This window comes from Geotrypetes seraphini, chromosome 1 (assembly GCF_902459505.1).
Source record: "Geotrypetes seraphini chromosome 1, aGeoSer1.1, whole genome shotgun sequence".
Classification (NCBI taxonomy): domain Eukaryota; kingdom Metazoa; phylum Chordata; class Amphibia; order Gymnophiona; family Dermophiidae; genus Geotrypetes; species Geotrypetes seraphini.
In genome coordinates, this window is record NC_047084.1 from 61,433,379 (window position 1) to 61,454,685 (window position 21,307).

General features: G+C 47.3%; 1 protein-coding gene across 9 annotated transcripts in view; it reads right to left on the reverse strand.

The window, feature by feature from the left end:
• The window catches only part of FBXO4 (F-box protein 4), a 93,624-nt gene that overhangs the window by 39,693 nt on the left and 32,624 nt on the right, over positions 1 to 21,307 (reverse strand). For all 9 annotated transcript variants that reach the window (XM_033932182.1, XM_033932173.1, XM_033932186.1 and 6 more), the window contains one exon: positions 4,543 to 4,760. In XM_033932182.1, the coding sequence (XP_033788073.1) occupies positions 4,543 to 4,760 (218 nt within the window). The remainder of the gene's footprint in view (positions 1 to 4,542; positions 4,761 to 21,307) is intronic.

The window sequence follows — 21,307 nt, forward strand, 5'->3', positions numbered from 1 at the left end:
TTGATGAGGCAATTGAGTTACAACCGCACCTGAAATCGATAGAACACTTGACAATTTCATGAAGCTCAATGTTGCCAAAATCTGCATCCTACTCCTGTCTGATCACCCTTTTCCTGATATACCAAGATCCCTTAGGATCGCCAATTTCAATATTGCAATAGTAGATGAGAGTGATTCTAGACTCCAGTCTCTCCATGAAATACCAAATCTCCAGTGTGGTCTCCATGGTATTCCACAAGCTAAAAGTTGTCAGATGTTTACGTGAAGTCCTGTCCTTGTGCTTCCCTGCTTTGACTATTGTAATAGCTTTTTAGTCAGGATCTCAAAGCCGCATTGGAGAGTCCTGCAAGTTGCCCAAAACAGCAAAACATGCCCATATAACCCCAGCTCTAATCTCACTCCACTGGCTTCCAATAGAACAGAGAATCATCTTCAAGCATCTATGCTTGCCTTACAAAATTCTCCATAACTTAGGCGGGGGGGGGGGGGGTAAGGGGGGCTGCTATCTCCACATTCTTACAACCTACTAGGACACTGCCACTGCATTCATCCGACGATCTTCTTTTGGAAGTCTGTCCACATAACTAGTTTGACTAGAACCCTACAGATGTTCTCTCTTCAATATTGTTGGACCCAAACTCTGGAATGTTCTGCCCACACCTCTTCGTGCAATATCCAGCTTTGGATCTTTTAAAAAGGAGCTTAAAACCATTGTTCTTACGTGCCTATGGGGTCTGCTAACCATCTTGGATTGATTTTTGCATGGTAATTTTTGCTGGCTATCCATTGTCTACTGTCTTAAATTACTGCTGTGGTTGTCCTTTGAAATCCACCTAGAACTTATATAGTGTGAAATATAAATTTACTAACTAAAAATATAAATAAAAATGGATTTACTTGTTATAACTATGCGGATAACATAACGCTGTTAATTCCATTGCCTTCTGTAGTTTATTTTGTGGTTCTACAGGTACAATGTGCCTTGTACTCGGTGGAGGAGTGGATACATGAACATTGATTAAATCTGAATCCTGAGAAAACTAAGGTTTTTTTGTCCATTCGAATCTCTGGCATCAGTGAATCTGCCATTACCATTCACTATGCAATCTACTCTTTTGTACCCACTATAAGACTGCTGGGAGTGCTTTTGGACACTGGCCTTACCATGCAACCACAGGTGAACTCTTTGGTCCAGAGGTCATTCTGTATGATGCAAAATCTTCGGTGCCTATGAGGTTAATTTTCCAAGGCACAGTTAAGGCTGCACCTTATATTGATTCTCCATTTTGTCCACTGTGTCTGTGATAATTAAATTGTAAGCTTTTTTGAGGAGGGACCATCTTTTGTGTGTCTAATGTACAGCGCAACATACGTCTGATAGCACCACAGAAATAATAAGTAGTAATAGTAGTAGCAATAGTAATAAGAGGTAGGATTAGGCACCAATAAGTAGATAAATGGTTTTCATTTCAAGCAGTACAATTGAGGGATGAACTCTGCGAGTTTTCTGCACTCTATATCTTAGTATGATTTAAGGTGATGTGTGAAAACTTACTTATTTTGTAAATTTGTACTGCAAGATGTTTAATGGATTTGTTTGAGTGTGCTGCTTAGAACTGCTTGATTGTATGTTTCCAGTGATTACTGGTTCTTGTATGTAATCCTTGCTGAACTGAAAGGTTGCAGAATATACAATAAATAAACTGTTATGTTATGCGGGCATCGTTTGAACCTACTGGAAGGTTGGAAATAGATGCAAATGAAATCAAAGGCTCAATTATAGCAATATTTTGTTTTCTTAGAGAATACTGGCTGGGTGCTCAGGCCTAAAGCAGCCGTGGGCCACAGAAAAACAAAGAAATTAATAAAGGGCTGAAAAAGCTAAGAAAACAACAGGAGGGGGAAAAAATGAGGTCCTTCACTAAGAACATAAGAACATAAGCAGTGCCTCCGCCGGGTCAGACCATAGGTCCATCCTGCCCGGCAGTCCGCTCCCGCGGCGGCCCAAACAGGTCACGACCTGTCTGCATCACCAGAAGGGGCTCCCTTGCCACCTTGGTTTCTCATTTAAGTCCTATCTTCCCATCGTAGTCCTAACCCTCCGGTCTTGCACATGCACGACCTGTTGGGTTTCTATACTTATTTATTACCTGGTTAGCTTTCTATACCTGTGTTACATCCCAGCACCTCTCTCAGTATCCCACGATCCCTTTATCCCTCAGGAATCCGTCCAATCCCTGTTTGAATCCCTGTACCGTACTCTGCCTGATCACTTCCTCCGGTAGCGCATTCCAAGTGTCCACGACCCTTTGGGTGAAAAAAAACTTCCTTGCATTTGCTTTGAACCTATCTCTCTTCAGTTTCTCCGAATGCCCCCTCGTACTTGTTGTCCCCTTCAGTCTGAAGAATCTGTCCCTATCCACCCTCTCTATGCCCCTCATGATCTTGAAGGTCTCTATCATATCTCCCCTGAGCCTCCTTTTTTCCAGAGAGAAGAGCCCCAGCCTATCCAATCTCTCGGCGTATGGGCAGTGTTCCAGCCCCTTTACCAGTTTCGTTGCTCTCCTTTGGACTCTCTCAAGTACCGCCACTGGAAAAATGAAAGGCAAGAAAACTAAAAAAAAAAAAAAGTGCAACATGTAATAGAAGACATGTCTTCATCACCCCTTATAGAAAATGAAAACTGCAGGTCCTGCGCTAGTTGGGCAGGCACTCAAGTATGAGTAATGGGGGCTTGTCAAAGCCTCCTAGAAACAGTAGAATACTCGGCTTCATACACACCAAGGCTCCATGGATGATGTCACCCATATGTGAGAAGACTATGGGACTCATTTTCAAAAACAAAAAACATCCAAAAAGTGGCAAAAAAAAAGGGCAGATGGACATTTTTCTTGCCAAACCCTTCCAATTCACTATTTTTGAAGCCTATTTTCTAGACAGATTTCAATGCTTTTAATTGGTAGTTCATCTAAATCCCAAGGGTGCATGTTAGAGGTGTTGTGTGGGTAGGAATAGGGAATACTTATGATTTGGATGTCTTTCTGCCATAATCGAAGATAGATTCAAACATGGGGGCGCTTGAATCTTTGAATTCTTATTCATCTTTGTCGCCACCGACAATCTCTGCACCACCTTGTCCAGCAGGAATTCAGAGTGGTGATTCTAGCCCCGGGAGAGAGGAGGAAGAGACCCCGGAGCTGGGTTTGGGAAGAGCTACACACTTGGTTGGAGACAAGGGCCGGAAGAATGCGGAGGGAGCCCGAGTGTTAGTGTTAGCATTAGAGACACTCTTTGAGGCCATAAAGAAAATGGATGAGAAGGTTGGGAAACAATATTGGACATGGAGGTACTTGTAGCTAAAATGGATGCTTTTTCCTTGAATGTCGTAAACGTTAAACAAGAATGCTTGGATAAGATTCAAACTGAGTCCATTACATTGAAAAATTCTATTTCTACAGTAATTAAAGAACAAAACTTGGTTGCATGTAAGATTAAGAACTTTAATTGATTAAAGTTCTTAATCTTACGTGATCACTGTTTGAACCTTAGGGCCTGTTTTACAAAGCTGTGCTAGCAGCTGCAGCGCGGTAATGGCCCCGAAGCCCATAGAGATTTATAGGGCTTCGGGGCTATTGCCGTGCGGTCCTTAGAATCTTAAACTGCCCCAAAACAATAGCAATTGAGGTCTTTAAAAAGTTTTTGATAGAAAATTAGAATTTTACTCAAGTCCAGATTCCACTAATAAATAAAGCTTATTATTTACCTGTTCAAGAAAGAGATAAGACCATCCTCTTCACAGACTACTTTAACTAATAAAGCAACATAGAGGAGATAGCTGGCTAGTCCCTACTAGGAACACAACATAGAACACAATACAGGTATTATATGTGCAAATAAGCAGGATTTAGTATGAACATAGTACACAATACTAGTATTATTTGTGTATATATGTAGGATCAAGTTTATTAGGTGTTTATATACCGCCTATCAAGATTATCTAAGCGGTTTTTTTACAATCAAGTTCTCAAGCATTTTCCCTATCTGTCCCGGTGGGCTCACAATCTAACTAACGTACCTGGGGCTATGGAGGATTAAGTGACTTGCCCAGGGTCACAAGGAGCAGCGCGGGGTTTGAACCCACAACCCCAGGGTGCTGAGATTGTAGCTCCAACCACTACGCCACACGCTCCTCCAATGATGATTGATTATGGTATAAAGTAAATGTGTCTGTACTGAAAACAATCTCAGAAAATGCTAACTCAGTACTGCAACTTTACAGAAGCTCATGTAAAGCTTTCAATAAACAATTATGTTTCCAACAGTGGCCAACCCAGGTTATAAGTACCTGGAAAGATCCCTAAGAGTAAAACATATTTTATGCTGCTTATCCTAGTAAGAAGTAGTAGATTTTCCTAAGTCCATCATAATAATAGTTTATGGACTTTTTTTGCAGAAAATTAGCCAAACCTTTTTTAAACCCTGCTACGTTTGAAAGAATGCTGCTCACTCAGAAAATGATAAGTGAATGCAGAAATATATTACCATCAATTTGTCTTTGTGATATGCCAGTAACTGGCAACAGTCCTGGAGAATTCATCATTCTTGTAACCAAGGAATCATCCATCTCCTCCAGACCTGGGCCAAACATAGCAAAGCGGGGCTCTGCATGTGTTATCAGCGACTGAAAGAAAGACGTCATAGTCCCATACCTAGGGAGACTGGATTTCAGACTTCTACTTTGAGGACAACCCCTTAAATATCTGCATAACAAAGGAAAACAAAACTCATAAAAGTATTCACTACAAAAGATTAGACCACAGCAACATAAACCTGATAAAATATCCTAGACCTAAAGGTTTTGGGCTAACAGGGATCAGGCCTGATTAATATTGGGATTGAAGACCACCTGAGAAGACTAGAGTTCTGAGAAAAGAGAATGTTTCATGAGCAAGTGAATATAAAATTTATTCAAGAGATTTAGATGGGCTTTTACAAAGCTGAACTTCCAAGCAGCACATGCTAAATGTTAAGTAGCCCATAGGAGTAGAATGGGAGGCTCGGCAATACAGCGTTGTAAGAGGACTCATTAGTGACTTACAGCTGAAATAGAAGAGACTTTGTAGGTTTATTGATAAACATTTGCATATAATAGAGGTGACAGGCATGCAAATCTGTCTCATGCAGTTTGATTTCCTGGTAGACAGTGTGTTTCCTGCTTGTCAGCTGATCCCAGCTTGTGCCGAACCCTGCTCGAGTCATGCTTAGTTTACTGGTGAAGTTGTGATGTTGGTGAGTCTTGCATACACAGCTCCTGAAGATGCCAGGTGGCGAGCTTGTGTTGAGCTGAATGCTTTATGAATTGAAGAACATGAGGACAGAGAGGCCTGCGGATTGTGTTTAGGAAACTGTGATTTTCACGTGCTAGACTGTTGTACAACTCTCAGTTTGAAGCCTCTCTGACTAGATGATCATGGACTAATGAACTCTTGAACTAACCAAGATCCAGTTTGGGATAAAAGTAATCACAATGACTGTAGTTTGTGTGTGAAAGTTGGAAAGTGAGTGTGAGTGATGGGAATTAGGTTCACTGACTAAATTATTCTGATATTTATTAATAAATTAAGTATTGGTATGTTGTAAAAGTACTGTAATGAAATGAACTGTGGGAGATAAGATTAAAACTGAATTGATTCACATAATACTTGTTTTTATTAAATATTTAATAGCTGGTTTTAAGAATTTGAGTTATCCAATAGGCAGCTATTTAATTAACTGGAAAAAAAACAACACCCAAGCTTAGGCTTTATGCATTCACTAGTGTTTAAGCCCGTTACATTAACGGGTGCTAGAGTAGATGTCTGTTTGGTTTTTTTTTTCTTTGTGTCTCTCTCCTTGGACGCTGTTTGTCATTCTTTCTGTCTGTGTCTCTCCCTGGCTGTCTGTCTGTCTGTCTTTCTTTCTTTCTGTCTGTCTCCCTGCCTGCCTGTATTTCTCTGTTGCGCCATGCCTGCCTGTCTCTCCATGGCCTCCTTATGTTTCTCCCCCCCTCCCAGAGCAAAGCATGATTGCTGTTTTTTCCCCAGCACATCCCTCCCCCAAAGCAGCCCCTTTCCCTCTCCCCTGCCCCCTGTTGTGCCATGCCTGCCTGCTCTGTGGCCCCCTGCCCCTGTTGTGCATGCCATCCCAGCTTCCTGGTGTCTTCTGGCCCACCGACACGAACCGCTGCTGCTGCAATAACTGTGCACGGCTTGCGGCATGATTCCGGCTTGAGTTTGGCGGCTGCAGAGGCAGAGTGGCAGAAGCAGGTAAGCAAGACGGTTCGTCGTTCTGTGGCCGCCTCTCTGAAATTTCAAAATGAAGGAGTTCAGCCTGCGCCGTGGCGAGGTCTGGGGACGGCTGAGGTACCTCGGCTCCACTGCGCTTAAGCTCTGGAGAGGCTGACATGCCAGCAGCCTGGATTGGATATGGGCGGGTTGCGTTCATGCTGCGGTAGCGGTTGGTGAGTGAGGGCGGGAGGGGGGAGTTGCCGGCGTGTTCCCTGCCTCCGTGTTCGAAAATGGAAATCGGCACAGACCCAGATACCACGGTGGCAGGGAACACACCGTCCTAAGTGCGTATGCGCGCTTAGGGTTTTATTATAGAGGATTATAACATTTTAGAGTTCTTTTCCTTTTAATTATCTATAATAATACCTTAGTTAACACATGTGCACTACGATTGAAACTCCGTGCCATATTAAAACACATGGGCAGTACAATAGAACCACCAAGCAGGGAAGCGTCTCAGCGCACGATATGCTGTCGGTATTCCGGAGCGAATGGGAACTGATTTCATTGGACTAGGGTCCAAGCCACTCAGAGGCAAAAGGGGTCAAATAGGAAAAGAGAACTAGGGGATGAAAAAAAGGGTAGGTGGGAGAAGGGGGCTGAAGCTGGGGTCGGTACTGTAAAAAAGGGAACATGTTAGAGAAAGGAGATGGGAGCTGACAATGGGGATGTGTAAGAAAAGGGGCCTGGGGACAGAAAAGGGGATATGTGTGAGAAGGATGCTGCAAAAGGGACATGTGAGTAAAAGGGACTGGGGCTAGAGGCTGAAAGGGAAAAGATGGGAGAAGGCACAATATGCTGTCGGTATTCCAGAGCGAATGGGAACTGATTTCATTGGACCAGGGTCCAAGCCACACTTCAGAGGCAAAAGGGGTCAAATAGGAGAAGAGAACTAGGGGCTAAAAAAAGGGTAGGTGGGAGAAGGGGGCTGGAGCTGGGGTCGGTATTGTAAAAAGAAAACATGTTAAAGAAAGGAGCTGGGAGCTGACAATGGGGATATGTAAGAGAAGGGGATTTGGGGGGGCTAAAAATTGGTTTAGAGCTGGGGCTGAAAAAAGGGGACATGTGAGGGAAGGAGGCTTCAAAGCGGGGTTCTTGGGAAAAGAGACCTGGTGTAGGAGGCTGCTAAAAGAAGACAGTTTGGAGAAGAGGGATGGAGCTTGGGACTGCAAAAGGTGAGTTGTGAAAGAAGGGGTCTGGATTTGGAGGCTGAAAAGGAAGACAGGTGTGATAAGGAGACTGGGGCTAGAACTGAGTGCTGGAAAAGAAGGTATGAGAAGGAGGTTAGGGTTGGGGGCTATAAAAAGGGAATGTGTGAGAGAAGGGAACTGGGGATGAAAAAAGGGGGAGGTGGAAGAAGGGGCTACAAAAGGGGACATGTGAGAGAAAAGGACTGGGGCTGAAGCTGGGGGCTAAAAATGGGGCATGTCAGAGATAGGGGCTGAAGATAGGAGCTGGAAGAATAAGTGAAGATGCAGAAGCAAAGGAAAGGGGGAATGGAGAGGGGGAGTTCTTTGGAGGTGAAGGACAGAGAAAGGGGACAGATTTTTAAGTTGGTGAAAAAAGGTAGAAATAGGGAAGGTAAAAGGGGAAATGGGAGCCTGAATATGGGGGTAAGACATAAGAATAGCCATACTGGATCAGACTAATCTATTCTAGCACCCGTTAATGTAATGGGCTTAAAACGCTAGTTTGTTATAATTTATTAAAAACCACCATTACCTACATTAGCTTTGCAGTCTATCAAGTTTTAATAAACTTTATTAGATACTTATCAAGTCTGTATAATGTTGCCTTTGCTACCAGTGACTATTGATTTTAGACTAAAAACTATAGGTAAAGAGGTCTTTTATATAAAAGGACTTGTTCTTGAACATTAAAATGCATTACCTGTTGTGAAAATAAGGTCAGAAAAATAGCTCTTAAGCCCTTTCTTGAATTGCCAAAAAGCACAGTTACTTACCGTAACAGGTGTTATCCAGGGACAGCAGGCATATATTCTCACATGTGGGTGACGTCATCTACGGAGCCCCGCGCGGACAGCTTTTCAAGCAAACTTGATTGAAGTTTCAAGTTTGCACACTGCACCACGCATGTGCCAGCCTTCCTGCCCACTAGAGGGCGCATCCCCACCTCGTGGTCCTCAGTTCCATATCAAGCAAAGAAGCCATCCCCGGGGAGGTGGGCGGGTTGTGAGAATATATGCCTGCTGTCCCTGGATAACACCTGTTACGGTAAGTAACTGTGCTTTATCCCAGGACAAGCAGGCATGATATTCTCACATGTGGGTGACCTCCAAGCCAACCAAAAAAGGGCAGGTGGGAGGATGGCAATTCAGGAAAACAGATTACGTAACACCGACTGGCCAAACCGGCCGTCGCTTCTGGACAAAGTGTCCAGGCAGTAGTGAGAGGTGAACGTATGAACCGAAGACCAAGTGGCAGCTTTACAGATGTCCTCCACAGGAGTAGACCGGAGGAAAGCAACAGAAGCTGCCATAGCCCGGACCTTATGCCCCGTGACTCGACCATGGAGCGTGAGACCAGCCTGAGCGTAGCAAAAAGAAATACAAGCAGCCAACCAGTTGGACAAGGTGTGCTTGGAAACAGGATGCCCCAATCGATTAGGATCAAAGGACAAAAACAATTGAGGAACCTTCCGATGAGACTTGGTACGTTGGAGATAAAAGGCCAACGCCCTCTTACAGTCAAGCGTGTGAAGCGCCGCCTCACCAGGATGAGAGTGGGGCTTCGGGAAGAACACCGGAAGAACAATGGACTGATTGAGGTGGAAATCAGACACAACCTTAGGCAAAAATTTAGGATGGGTGCGAAGAACCACCTTGTCATGATGGAACACAGTAAAAGGTGGATCCACAACCAAAGCCTGCAGCTCACTAATCCGACGAGCGGATGTGAGCGCAATCAAAAAGATCACTTTCCAAGTGAGAAACTTAAGATGAGATTTATCAAGAGGCTCAAAAGGAGGCTTCATCAGCTGAGCCAAGACCACATTAAGATCCCACACTACAGGAGGAGGTTTCAGAGGAGGATGGACATTCCCGAGACCCCTCATGAAACGAGTCACCAGAGGATGAAGAAAGAGAGAGAGATCGACCCTCTAGATGCCGATGGAACGCCGCAATGGCACTGAGATGCACCCGAATGGAAGTCGTCTTCAGTCCAGACTGAGATAGATGCAACAAATAGTCCAGCACCGAAGACACGGGCACTGAACTCGGGTCCAGATGGTTCGAGGAACACCAGGATGAAAATCTGGTCCATATCTGGGAATAACAGAGCCGAGTCGAGACCTTGCGCGAGGCTTCCAAAATCTCCCTCACCGACTGAGAAACAGGAATCGAAGTCAAGGGGAAAGGAACCAAGCGGTCAGATGTAAAGACTGCAGATTGGGATGTAACAGCGAACCCCGACTCTGAGACAGCAGAGAGGGAAAGACAGGCAGAAGCAGAGGCTCCCTGACACTGAGTTGAAGAAGCAGGGAGAACCAGTGCTGTCTTGGCCAACGAGGCGCAATGAGAATCATAGTGGCTCTGGTCGATTTGAGATGTACCAGCGTTCTCAAGATCAGAGGAAAAGGAGGGAACGCATACAGGAACCTCCCCCCCCAATCGAGAAGGCAGGCATCGGCCTCGAGACGGTCCCGGGAATACATCCGGGAACAGTAGAGGGGTAGTTTGTGAGTCTCCGGGGAGGCAAACAGATCCACCTGAGGGGTCCCCCAGCGGTCGAAGACCTCGCGTAGAACCCGGGCGTTCAGCGACCACTCGTGCGGCTGGAGAAGACGACTGAGTTTGTCTGCCAGACAGTTCTTCTCTCCCTGGATGTAAACCGCCCGCAGGAATATGTTCTGGGAGACAGCCCATTCCCAAAGGCGCAGAGCCTCCTGGCATAGAGGCCAAGAGCCCGTCCCCCCTTGTTTGTTTACATAATACATTGCCACCTGGTTGTCCGTCCGCACGAGCACTACTTGATCGTGCAGTAGGTGGCAGAAAGCACGTGCAGCCAGAAAAATGGCACGAAGCTCCAACACATTGATGTGACAACGACGGTCCTCGGCCGACCAAAGGCCCTGCGTTCGCAGACCGTCGAGATGTGCACCCCACGCGTACTCCGAGGAGTCCGTGGTCAGGACCTTGCAGCATGGAGGGACGAGAAACAGCAAACCTCCGGAAAGATTGGAAGAGTCGGTCCACCAACGGAGCGAGTGTCTCAAAGAAGGAGTCACTGCGATCGGACAAGAGACTGGGTCGCGATCCTGTCGCCACTGAGAGGCCAGAGTCCACTGAGGAAGCCTCAGATGCAAGCGAGCGAAGGAAGTGACGTGGACCGTCGATGCCATGTGGCCCAGAAGGATCATCATACGCTGGGCCGACAACACGGATAGCTGCAACACTTGGCGAGCTAACCGAAGCAAGGCCTCCCTCCGAGGAGGGGGGAGGAAAGAGCGGAGGCGAACCGTGTCCAGCACGGCGCCGATGAACTGTAGAGACTGAGCCGGGCATAACTGAGACTTGGGAAAGTTCACTTCGAACCCTAGGCGTTGAAGGAAGGTGATAGTCTGTTGGGTCGCTAAGATAACTTCCTCCCTGGTCGGGGCCTTGATCAGCCAATCGTCCAGGTAGGGAAAGACCTGCAGCCCCCGAGAGCGCAAGGCTGCCGCGACTACCACCATACACTTGGTGAACACCCGAGGGGACGACGCCAGACCAAAGGGAAGGACCCGATACTGAAGGTGCAACTCTCCCACCTGGAACCGTAAGAACTTGCGGAAAGCGGGGTGCACCGGAACATGGGTATATGCTTCCTTCAAGTCCAGGGAGCACATCCAATCCCCTGCCTCCAACAGGGGGTACAAAACCGGAAGCGATAGCATACGGAACTTCTCCCGGACCAGGAACTTGTTGAGCTTCCGGAGGTCCAAAATGGGGCGCAAATCCCCGGTCTTTTTCGGGACTAAAAAGTAACGGGAGTAAAACCCCCGACCTCGTTGGTCTGGAGGGACCGGCTCCACTGCTCGGAGGTTCAACAAGGCCCTGGCCTCGACCAGGAGAAGGGGCAACTGGCTTCGATTGGACGGGCAAGCGCTGGGCGGCCTGTCCGGAGGCTGTGACAAGAAGTTTAGTGAATAGCCCTCGGAGACGGTCCGAAGCACCCATGCGTCGGATGTAATCTCGGTCCAAGCCCCGGAAAAGGACCGGAGTCGACCCCCGATGGAGAGGGGGTTCGGCGATATCGCGGAGGGGACCCGCCCCCAACCGCAGATCCCGTCAAAAAGACGGCGTGGGCTTGGATGCTCCCTGCGCTGGGGGTTTAGACTGACCTCCCCTATCCTGTTGGGGTGGACGCCGGGGCGGAGGTCTCGAGAAGGCCGGCGTAGATTTTTGCGGATATCTCCTCGGGGTCTGACGAAAAGGTTTTTGCGGCGGGGCCTTCGGCTTGGGGCGGACCAGGGAGGCCAGAGAACGCTCCTGCTCTGAGAGCCGCTTGGTCGCCGCCTCCAGGGAGTCGTCGAACAGCTCAGACCCCACACAGGGCAAGTTCGCCAACCGCTCCTGCAGGTTGGAGTCCATCTCGAGGGTGCGGAGCCACGCCAGCCGGCGCATAGCCACCGCACAGGCCGACACCCTCGAGGCGAGCTCAAAGGCGTCGTGGAAGAGGTACAAGAGCAATTGCGACAGCTGTGACATGAAAGCGGCGAACTTCTCCCTGTGGGAATCAGGCATGACTTCCCTAAAAGATGGAAGGTCCTTCACCATGGTACGCAAGAAGGACGAATAGGAAAAAGCATAATTTAAGACCCTGGTCGCCATCTGAGAGTTAGCATAGAGGCGACGACCAAATTTGTCGAGGGTCCGTCCCTCCCTCCCCGGCGGGACCGCTGCAGGCACCCTGGCAGGTTGGGACTTCTTAAGCGCCGACTCCACCAAGAGTGATTGGTGGGAGAGTTGCGCCTTCTCGAACCCCTTAGGAGGAAGGGTCCGGTATTTGGACTCCATCTTGGATGGCACCACCGCGACTGTAAGAGGGGTCTCCAGATTTCTCAGTAAGGTCTGATGAAGCACCTTATTCAACGGAAGGCGAGGGGATTCCCGAGGGGGAGCCGGAAGATCCTGCTCCTCCAAAAATTCTTTGGTAAAGTGGGAACCCGCCAACAAGTCCACTCCCAAAGCCCCCGCCATATCCTGCACAAACCGGGAGAAAGACGAAGGTCTGGCAGGTGGAGAAGGAGACCGCAATTTCCCCGCCGAGCCGAAGGGGGAGGCTTCGTGGGAATACCTCGGCTCTCTACCGGACCCCGATCCCCATGAGGCACGCTCTCGGGACCTCGAAGGGGTCGGAGACCGAGTACGCCTGAGAGGAGCCTCGGGGGAACCCCCCGGAGTACGAGGAAACGAGGTCCGTCCCTTCCGCCTCGGCGAGGAGGCACGGGAACCTTCCCCGACCGAGGAGCGGAAAAGGCTGGGGTTGTCCAGCCGGAGCTCCGAGACCTGTAAGGTCTCGCCCCCGAGCGGCGACGAACGAGCGCATCTCCGAGGCGAGGCGCGAGATCGCTTCGCCTTCCTCGGACGGCGCCTCGTCCGAGGCCTGCCCGAAGGCGAGGAGCCTCTCGAGGACCTCGAAGAAGAAGAGGACGAGAGTCTCCGCACCCGGCGCATCTTATCCCGGGGCCGCATGCTCCGCTCAGGTAGTCCCACCGAGGTCGGGTCCGAGGGCAAAGCCGAGGGTGAGGCTGTACGAACCTCGGGGGCCGAAGCCCCAGTACCCGAGGCCGAGGTCGCCAACTGCGGGGCAGCCGAGACCGAAGCAGTCGAGGTCGAAGCCTGCTGCAGGTGCTCAATGGCCCCGGACAACTCCGAGGCGATCAAAGCCCGGAGTAAGTCCTGGAAGGCCGGGATCATCATCCCAGGTGGTAACACCTGTCGATGCTCCGCAGAGGGCGACCTCGGTCTCGAGTATTCCCTCGGGGCAATCGATTTTGACACCTTGGGCTGGGCGGAGGCCGACCCTCCCGCCGACGAGGAGCCCGAGGATGGCTTCTTAGTGGAACCTGGAGCTGAGGAGGGAAGTGGAGACTTACCCGAGGTCGGCTTGGACGAGGCAACCTGCTTCGGCGGGGCCGAAGGTCGAGGCGAAGCCGCGGGGCCCGAGGCCGAGGTCAAGGCCGGGGGCGAAGCCGAGGCCGAACTCGAGGCCTTCCCGGCCGGGGAATCGACATCGAAAAGTTCCGCCATGCGGGCCCTGCATCGCTTAAGAGCCCTCTTCTGAAAGGTGGCACACCGGGCACAGGATTCAGTCGGGTGCTGAGGGCCCAAGCAGCGCAAACAGGACCGGTGAGGGTCAGTGATGGATAAGAGTCGGTCACACCGACTGCACTTTTTGAATCCCGTTACAGGCCGGGACATGGGCCCAGCAAACGGCCGGGAACAGACGAGGTCCCTCGGCCTTGGCTACCGGGAGCCCCCGGAGCGACGGAGAAAAAATAAACTTTTTTTTTTTTTTTTTAGAAAATGAAAGAACAACGAAAGAGAAAAATAATAAACGCAGCGACCGCGTCGAAACCAATACAGCCGCGGCGACAGAAGGCAATTTTTACAGAGCACAATTATCCACAGGGCTTCTGGCTCCGCGGATGAAATTGAACTGAGGACCAAGAGGTGGGGATGCGCCCTCTAGTGGGCAGGAAGGCTGGCACATGCGTGGTGCAGTGTGCAAACTTGAAACTTCAATCAAGTTTGCTTGAAAAGCTGTCCGCGCGGGGCTCCGTAGATGACGTCACCCACATGTGAGAATATCATGCCTGCTTGTCCTGGGATAAAGATGATTCACTTCTTAGGTATGCAGGAAGGGAATTCTAAAAGAACAGTGCTATAAAGTAAAAGGTTTTCTTCCATGTGGACTCCACAATATGCTTTTTTAGGGCTGGGGAGGCCTAGTCTATGATCTTTTAAAAAATGGAGAGAATACGTCAGAGTATATGGAATGGTAAGAGAAGCAAAATAAATCGGAGATACTAAAGCAGATTGCTTTAAAAACTACAGTCAGAATTTTAAACTTAATGCAATATTCAATAGGTAGCCAATGGAGTTTGACCAATAATGGAGAAATATGGTAATATCAGTGAGCATGACAATAGGAGCCTGGCTGCGGTATTTTGTACAGTCTGTAAATGTTGAATTCGGCCTTAGGCCCTCTTTTACTAAGGTGCGCTAATCAATTTCACCTGCGCTAAACGCTAACACGTGCGCTAATCAATTCAGCGCTAACGCTTGCATGTTAGTCTATGGACGCGTAAGCGTTTAGCGTGTGCTAAATCAATTAGCGCACCTTAGTAAAAGAGGGGGGGGTTAGTGATTCCAGAATAAATTATATTACAATACTATTAGTCTAGGTGAGAGCAAATGAATGCATGAAAAGGACTGTTTAATGAATTGAAATCCAGATACCTTCATACTAATTTCAATTTACAAAGTTTGACAAAAACTGGCTTTGATTATCGAGGAAACTTGAAATGAAAAAGTTAATTGTGAATTGGGTCAAACCTTCAAATATCAACACATAGTGGCACCATTTTTTTTTCTGCTGAGGGCCACCTGCTCAGAATAGTCAAGAAATAGAAGGAACCTTACTCCATTATACCCCAGGAAATCTTTCCTACAAAATGCACATAGAAATTTTTCTTTTACTGCTCAGTTAAGAATTCCTGTAATAACCGGGTGCAGCCGGATCACTCATTCCCTCAGAGGGGTCCTACATGATGCACCTGTGACAACGGCCTGTTTGCCAATTAGACCCAACTGTGATGGCAGCCATTGCTTTATTATGTCCTAAAGCTCCGAGTCCTTTACCAGTTCAAGTAAGGATAATTATTCTAAGATTGCTGTGTTTACTTCTATTCTCTTGACCTTCAATTTGTGTGGCCAGCAGGTATTTTCTGCTATGCGTTGCTCCAATTGTTCCTCAACATGGGCCATAATGTCCTCCTAAACAGAAAACCCAGATTCTGCTTTACCTAGTTGCCATGCTTGCAAGCTGAACTTTTTGTGGATTTTCTTTAGCACAAAATGTATTTTATTTAGTTTGTCTTCTAAAGCCATGGATACAATTTGAGACTTCTTGTCCCAAATCCCCTATTAGCAGCGCTGACACTCTCTACTGGCTCTGTTGCCATCTTATAATCTGTACTTATACCTTTCTTCCAAGCTGCCTTCAAAATCTTTACCAGCATTTCACTCCCTCAGATCCTCCCAACAACTCACTGCCTCAATCACTAAGTTGTCTGTGATAAGGCTCAGCACTCAAGTACCTGATTGGAACTCTAACGTTTCCAAGGGTGGAAAAAAAATGGAGGGTCAGCTTGGAACTCCTGTATCATGTCTGTCTAGCTCCTCCAATTACCAGGAGCTCCACTAGTACCTAAGCACTTGTCCTATAAAAACAGTTATGGATGTGTTTTCATAGAATACTAAAGCTGGCAGAAATACATCTACATTTAGGCACACACACTTATATCATTACATCTCATAGAAACATAGAATATGACAGCAGAAAAGGGCCATCAGCCTAACAAGTCTGCCCAATCAACGAACCCTCCCCTCTAAGCACTTCCTCAAAGTGAACCCACATATTTATCCCATTTTTTCTTAAAATCGAGCACGCTGCTGGCCTCAATTACCTGAAGTGGAAGATCATTCCAATGATCAACCACCCTTTCAGTGAAGAAATACTTCCTAATGTCTCCATGGAATCTCCCACCCTTGATTTTTAATGGATGCCCTCTTGTTGCCGTAGGTCCTGTAAGGAAAAAGATGTCTTCTTCCATCTCAATACGGCCAGTAACATATTTGAACGTCTCTATCATGTCTCCCCTCTCTCTGCGTTCTTCAAAAGAGTATAGCTGCAACTTACCTAGACTCGTCAATAGTAGGTGTAAATGCATACACCTAAATATGACACACCTAAATGTGACACTTTAGGGTGTAACTTAAGAGTATGCCATAAGTTACACATGTAAATATTGGACATGCCTGTGCTTCACACTTATTTGCCACCCCCTGTGCATGGCCCCTTGCATTTATGAGCTAACCAGGAGCCATTCTAAATTTATAGAACACCACTTAGTAATATGCTTAAGTGCTAATACACTTCCCCCTCCGAATCCACGGTTTCAGCATCCGCGGATTCGGTTATTCGCGATTTTTTTTTTTAAACAATTTTAATTTTTTGGGGCTATTTTTAAGCCCTCTTACAGCCCCCGGAACCTTACCTGGTGGTCTAGCGGGCTTCCGGGGCATGAGCAATCTTCCTATGCTCCTGCTCCATGCAGATCGCTCATAGCAAATGGCTGCCTTGAGCTCCCGTAGTCTCTCGAGGCTGTAGCACGCAATATGTGGGCAATGTGGCCACACAGGGTGCAAAATTGGAGGGGGATCTAAAATGTATCCATTACCTTTCCTGCTTGGCTATAACGCAGGGATGCCGGGGTGTGGGTCAGAACCGGCCCGAATATTATTCATGGTTTTTTAATATTGCGGGCTGGCTCTGCCCCTAACCCCCGTGGATAAGGAGGGAGAAGTGTATTCTATAACTTATGGTGTAACTGGTGCATAAATGTAGGTGACAAGTGTGATTTGGGTGGCAGAATCCTGGCTAGGTAGGGGAGATTTAAATCTAATCCCTCAATGAAAGACCTCCCAGGGTCTTACGATTCCCTGAGCCGCCATCCTAAACACCTCCTTCAGAGGAGCACCTGGATGCTACTAAGCTCTGGGTAAATATTACCCCAACTCAGGTGTAACTGTCTAAAGCAGGGTGTCCAACCTGCGGCCCTGCGAAATATTTTGTGTGGCCCCGGTCGAGGGCGATGCAGTGTTTTCCTCTGCTGGCCCCGGGTGTTTACCATCTTGCCGGCTCCCTCCTCTGTCTGTCTTGTTGCAACGTTTGCGCGGCCCTAGAAACATTTTTTTCGGCCAATGCGGCCCAGGGAAGCCAAAAGGTTGGACACTCCTGGTCTAAAGGAACCCCAGGGAATAAAGGGAAGGTCAAAGGAAGAACCCAAGAGAAGAAAGGCAGAGCTGGAAGTGTATGAAAAAGCTGAACCTATGGAGATACAAGAGCCAGAGGAATAAATAGGAAGCTGGGTTAGACAGCCTGAGGGAGTGACTGAAGAAGACGCGCGCGTGCAGGAGGAGAGAGCGAGAGAGGCTCGGAGGATGCCGTGAGAAAGTGGGGTGAGAGCCACAAGCAGGAGCCAAGTGGGGGAGAGTGCTCGAGACATGGAGGCATCTGAAGAGCCGCCGCAGAGGACACCACGGTGCTCAAAGTGAGCCTTCCATCCAGGGGAGAACATGCTTTCCAAGCGACTCTGTTTCCTGCCAACTCTTGGGCCCTGTGGGTGGTTCTTGGGGCTGGCCTCTGTACAGTTTTATTCTACTGGCAGTGGGTTTAAAGTGTGGTAGTGGGTACATTGCTTCTCCTGGATTTTCTACACTCTTCAGGGCAGTGAGTTTAAAGTGTAGTGATAGGGGCATCACTTCTCCTTTGATTTTCTACACTCTTCAGGGCAGCTCCATTGTTGCTGGAAGCTAGCCCAGCCCAGCGGTGCAGGGGAGACAGAAGGGAAAAGCGTGGGAGATGAGCTCCCCCTCCTCGACACCCCTTGCAGAAACATGGCTGAAAGACCTCGAAAGCCCTGAACTCCCACACCTCTGCCCACAGGGTCACAACATTCTTCATCTTCCCAGACAGACTGAAGCTCCCAACCTGACCTAGAATACATCACCTGCAAGCTCGAAAGCAAGCACAACCTCGCACACAAGAACGTCGTAAGACTAGACAAACAACTATGCAGACGTCTAGAGAGGAAAAACAAGATACCAGAACATAGAACACAATGGAGAGCAGCCATAAATAAATATAAGGACAATATATCCGAAACAAATAAACGATTACGCCAGTAAAATAGGAGGCAACAAAACCGCCAGCAAAAAACTATTTTGCCTAGTACGACAACTGACATCCCCCCAAACCAAACCAATAATTGCAACCTTCTCTAATAAAATCTCAGCCCAAGAACTAGCAGATTTCTTCCTCAAAAAGGTCAAGTTGATCCAATCAGAAGTTGCTAAGACAGCCACAACAAATACTTCCCAACATAACTATATGGAATACACTGAACCCATAAAAGCAGACCAGATCTGGTCTTCATTCACTAACCTTTCCATCCCCGAAACCAATAAACTAATATCAAAGCTCCTTACAAAGCAGCCCCCTACCTTCTTTCAGCAGCTCCGCATCATATCATTAACTGGTTCACCAACCTATTAAATAGTTCCCTGAATCAAGGGCTTCTACCCAAAGAAATGGGCAAAATAGCCTTAACCCCTATACCGAAAACAGCCCAAACAGACCTCTCCATAGCATCTTACTACAGACCGATTGCGGGCATTCCGATCCTCACTAAAATCCTCGAGTTCCATGTCAGCAAGCAGCTAGCCTCATACATAGAGCAACACTCCTGCCTTCACACATACCAATATGGCTTCCGAAAAAAGCACAGCACCAAGCTTCTCCTCATCACTCTAATCACTAAAATCAAACAGTTGCTAAGCTTATGTCATCAAGCAATATTACTCCAATTTGATATTTCCGCAGCCTTCAACTCAGTGGACTACCAATTACTCCTAACCAAACTTTCAAAAATCGGAATAACAGGGACTGTACTGAATTGGTTTGCCGACTTCCTACAAAATCACGAATACTTGATCAAAAGGCAAGAATCATACTCTAACCCTTGAAAAGCATTCTGTGGCGTCCCACAAGGCACCCCATTATCCCCAATCCTATTCAATTTATTTATGAGCTTGCTAGGACACATCAAAATGGAAGATGAAACTGTTCTATCTTATGCCGACGACATCCTCCTCCTCATCCCCATAACCAATAACCATCCTAATATTGCTGAAAAAAATCTCAAACAATATAGATAAAATTCTAACCTGGGCAACAAACAAGTTGAAACTGAATGCCACTAAGACCAAAGCCATTGGTTTCCGCACCACACAACAGAATGTCATATCTAACCTCACTCTTTCATCAGGCATCACTCTCATAATGGAAAAATCCACCGGAGTACTAGGCTGCATCTTAGACGACACTTTCACAATGGAACCACAACTATCTAGCCTTTGGAAAAAGACCATCTACACCAGTGATCTCAAATTCGTGGCCCGGGAGCCACATACGGCCCACCAGGTACTATTTTGAGGCCCTTGGTATGTTTATCATAATCACAAAAGTAAAATAAAACAGTTTCTTGACCATGCGTCTCTTTAGCTATAAATGACAATATTATTATTAAGACAGCCAAAAGGAAAGATTTCTAAACTATAGTTTTACCTCATGCAAATTTGTCATTTCTTTAATAAGACATTAACAATTTTTTTCTGAGGCCCTTCAAGTACCTACAAATCCAAAATGAGGCCCTGCAAAGGGTTTGAGTTTGAGACCACTGATCTACACTATGCGTCAACTGCAACTCACAAGATCATACTTCCACCCACACCACTTTGCTCTGATCGTCCAGATGATGGTCCTGCCTCAGTTAGACTATTGCAACTCCGCCTATCCTGGCTTCAACAGTACTCTTATCCACAAACTGCAACTAATCCAGAACACAGCCGTTAGACTAATCTACAAATTAAAGAAATCTGATTCAATCACAACCTTCATCAGGCAACTACATTGGCTCCCAATATCATCCCGAATAATTTTCAAATTGCCATGTATCCTATACCAGATTCTATACGGAAACTCAGCAGCCCCTCTCATCCATTTATTCTCTACTGTTTGGTCGACATCAAAAAGAATCCTTAACAGAATCCAACTAAACCTGCCATCCACAAAATATCTTCACTAAAAGCGAATTTTCCACTCTATGTTAGCTTACCTGGGTGTAAAAACATGGAATGACTTACCTGAATATATCAGGAAAGAGACAAACTACACCACATTAATAAAAAATCTGAAGACTCACCTCTGACAATTAACTGTCTTAGTTGCTGTATAGCTCCCCCTACTTCTATGTTCACTCCTCTAGCTTCTCCTTGCCCCCTTCCCCCACTACTTTCCCTTCCTCTTTGATCTGTCACCTTGAGCCTGTATAGGTATGTGCGACTCACAAATGGAAGATTAGATTAGATATAAGCCCTTAAGGAGGGAAAGAGTATGTGAGGAAGAAATGCCCAAGATGTGGATGAAATGGTCTATGAGTCACAAAAGGAGGAGAACAATACACCTATGGAAGTAGCAGAAGTGCAAGACCAGGACGGGGATATGGAAATAGGCCAGTAACCTGGATATCAGCCTAGAGGAAGGGGGAGCTAGTTATGGGGGAGGAGAACCCTGTGAGCGATCTATGTGGGTGGTGAGTTTCTCCCTTATACTCTGTGCCCAAGTGAGAGGGTGAATCCTGGCTAGCCTGGGAATTGCCTTGAGTGGTTTTGTGAAATTGACAATTCTTTGGACTGATTAAGTCCCTGTATGATTCAGAGTGAGTTTGAGCTAAATTTGCATAGGAACTGATTTGCATACTTAACTGATGAATGGACCTTGACAGAATGTTGGAAAATATGGAGAACATATTCCCCATCACCTAAAGGATGGGGAGCACGCTTCAGAGGAGCCATGCGAGGCATCTGAGGATCCAGACAGAAACAGCTTCACTGAAGCTCAGGTGAGGGACCTTGAGAGATTAATCGAGGAGAGCTACAGGAGGGTCGAGGAGCAGAACCAGCAGCAGCTCAGACAGGTGTCATCAGACGAGAGCCAGGACCCACCGGAGGATGGACCTAGTGGAGAGGCCAGGAGGGCGGAGGAGGCCAGTGGAGAGGCCAGGAGGGCGGAGGAGGCCAAGGACCCCGAGGGAGGAACGCCGAGATTCACCATGGACACGGACCTAAG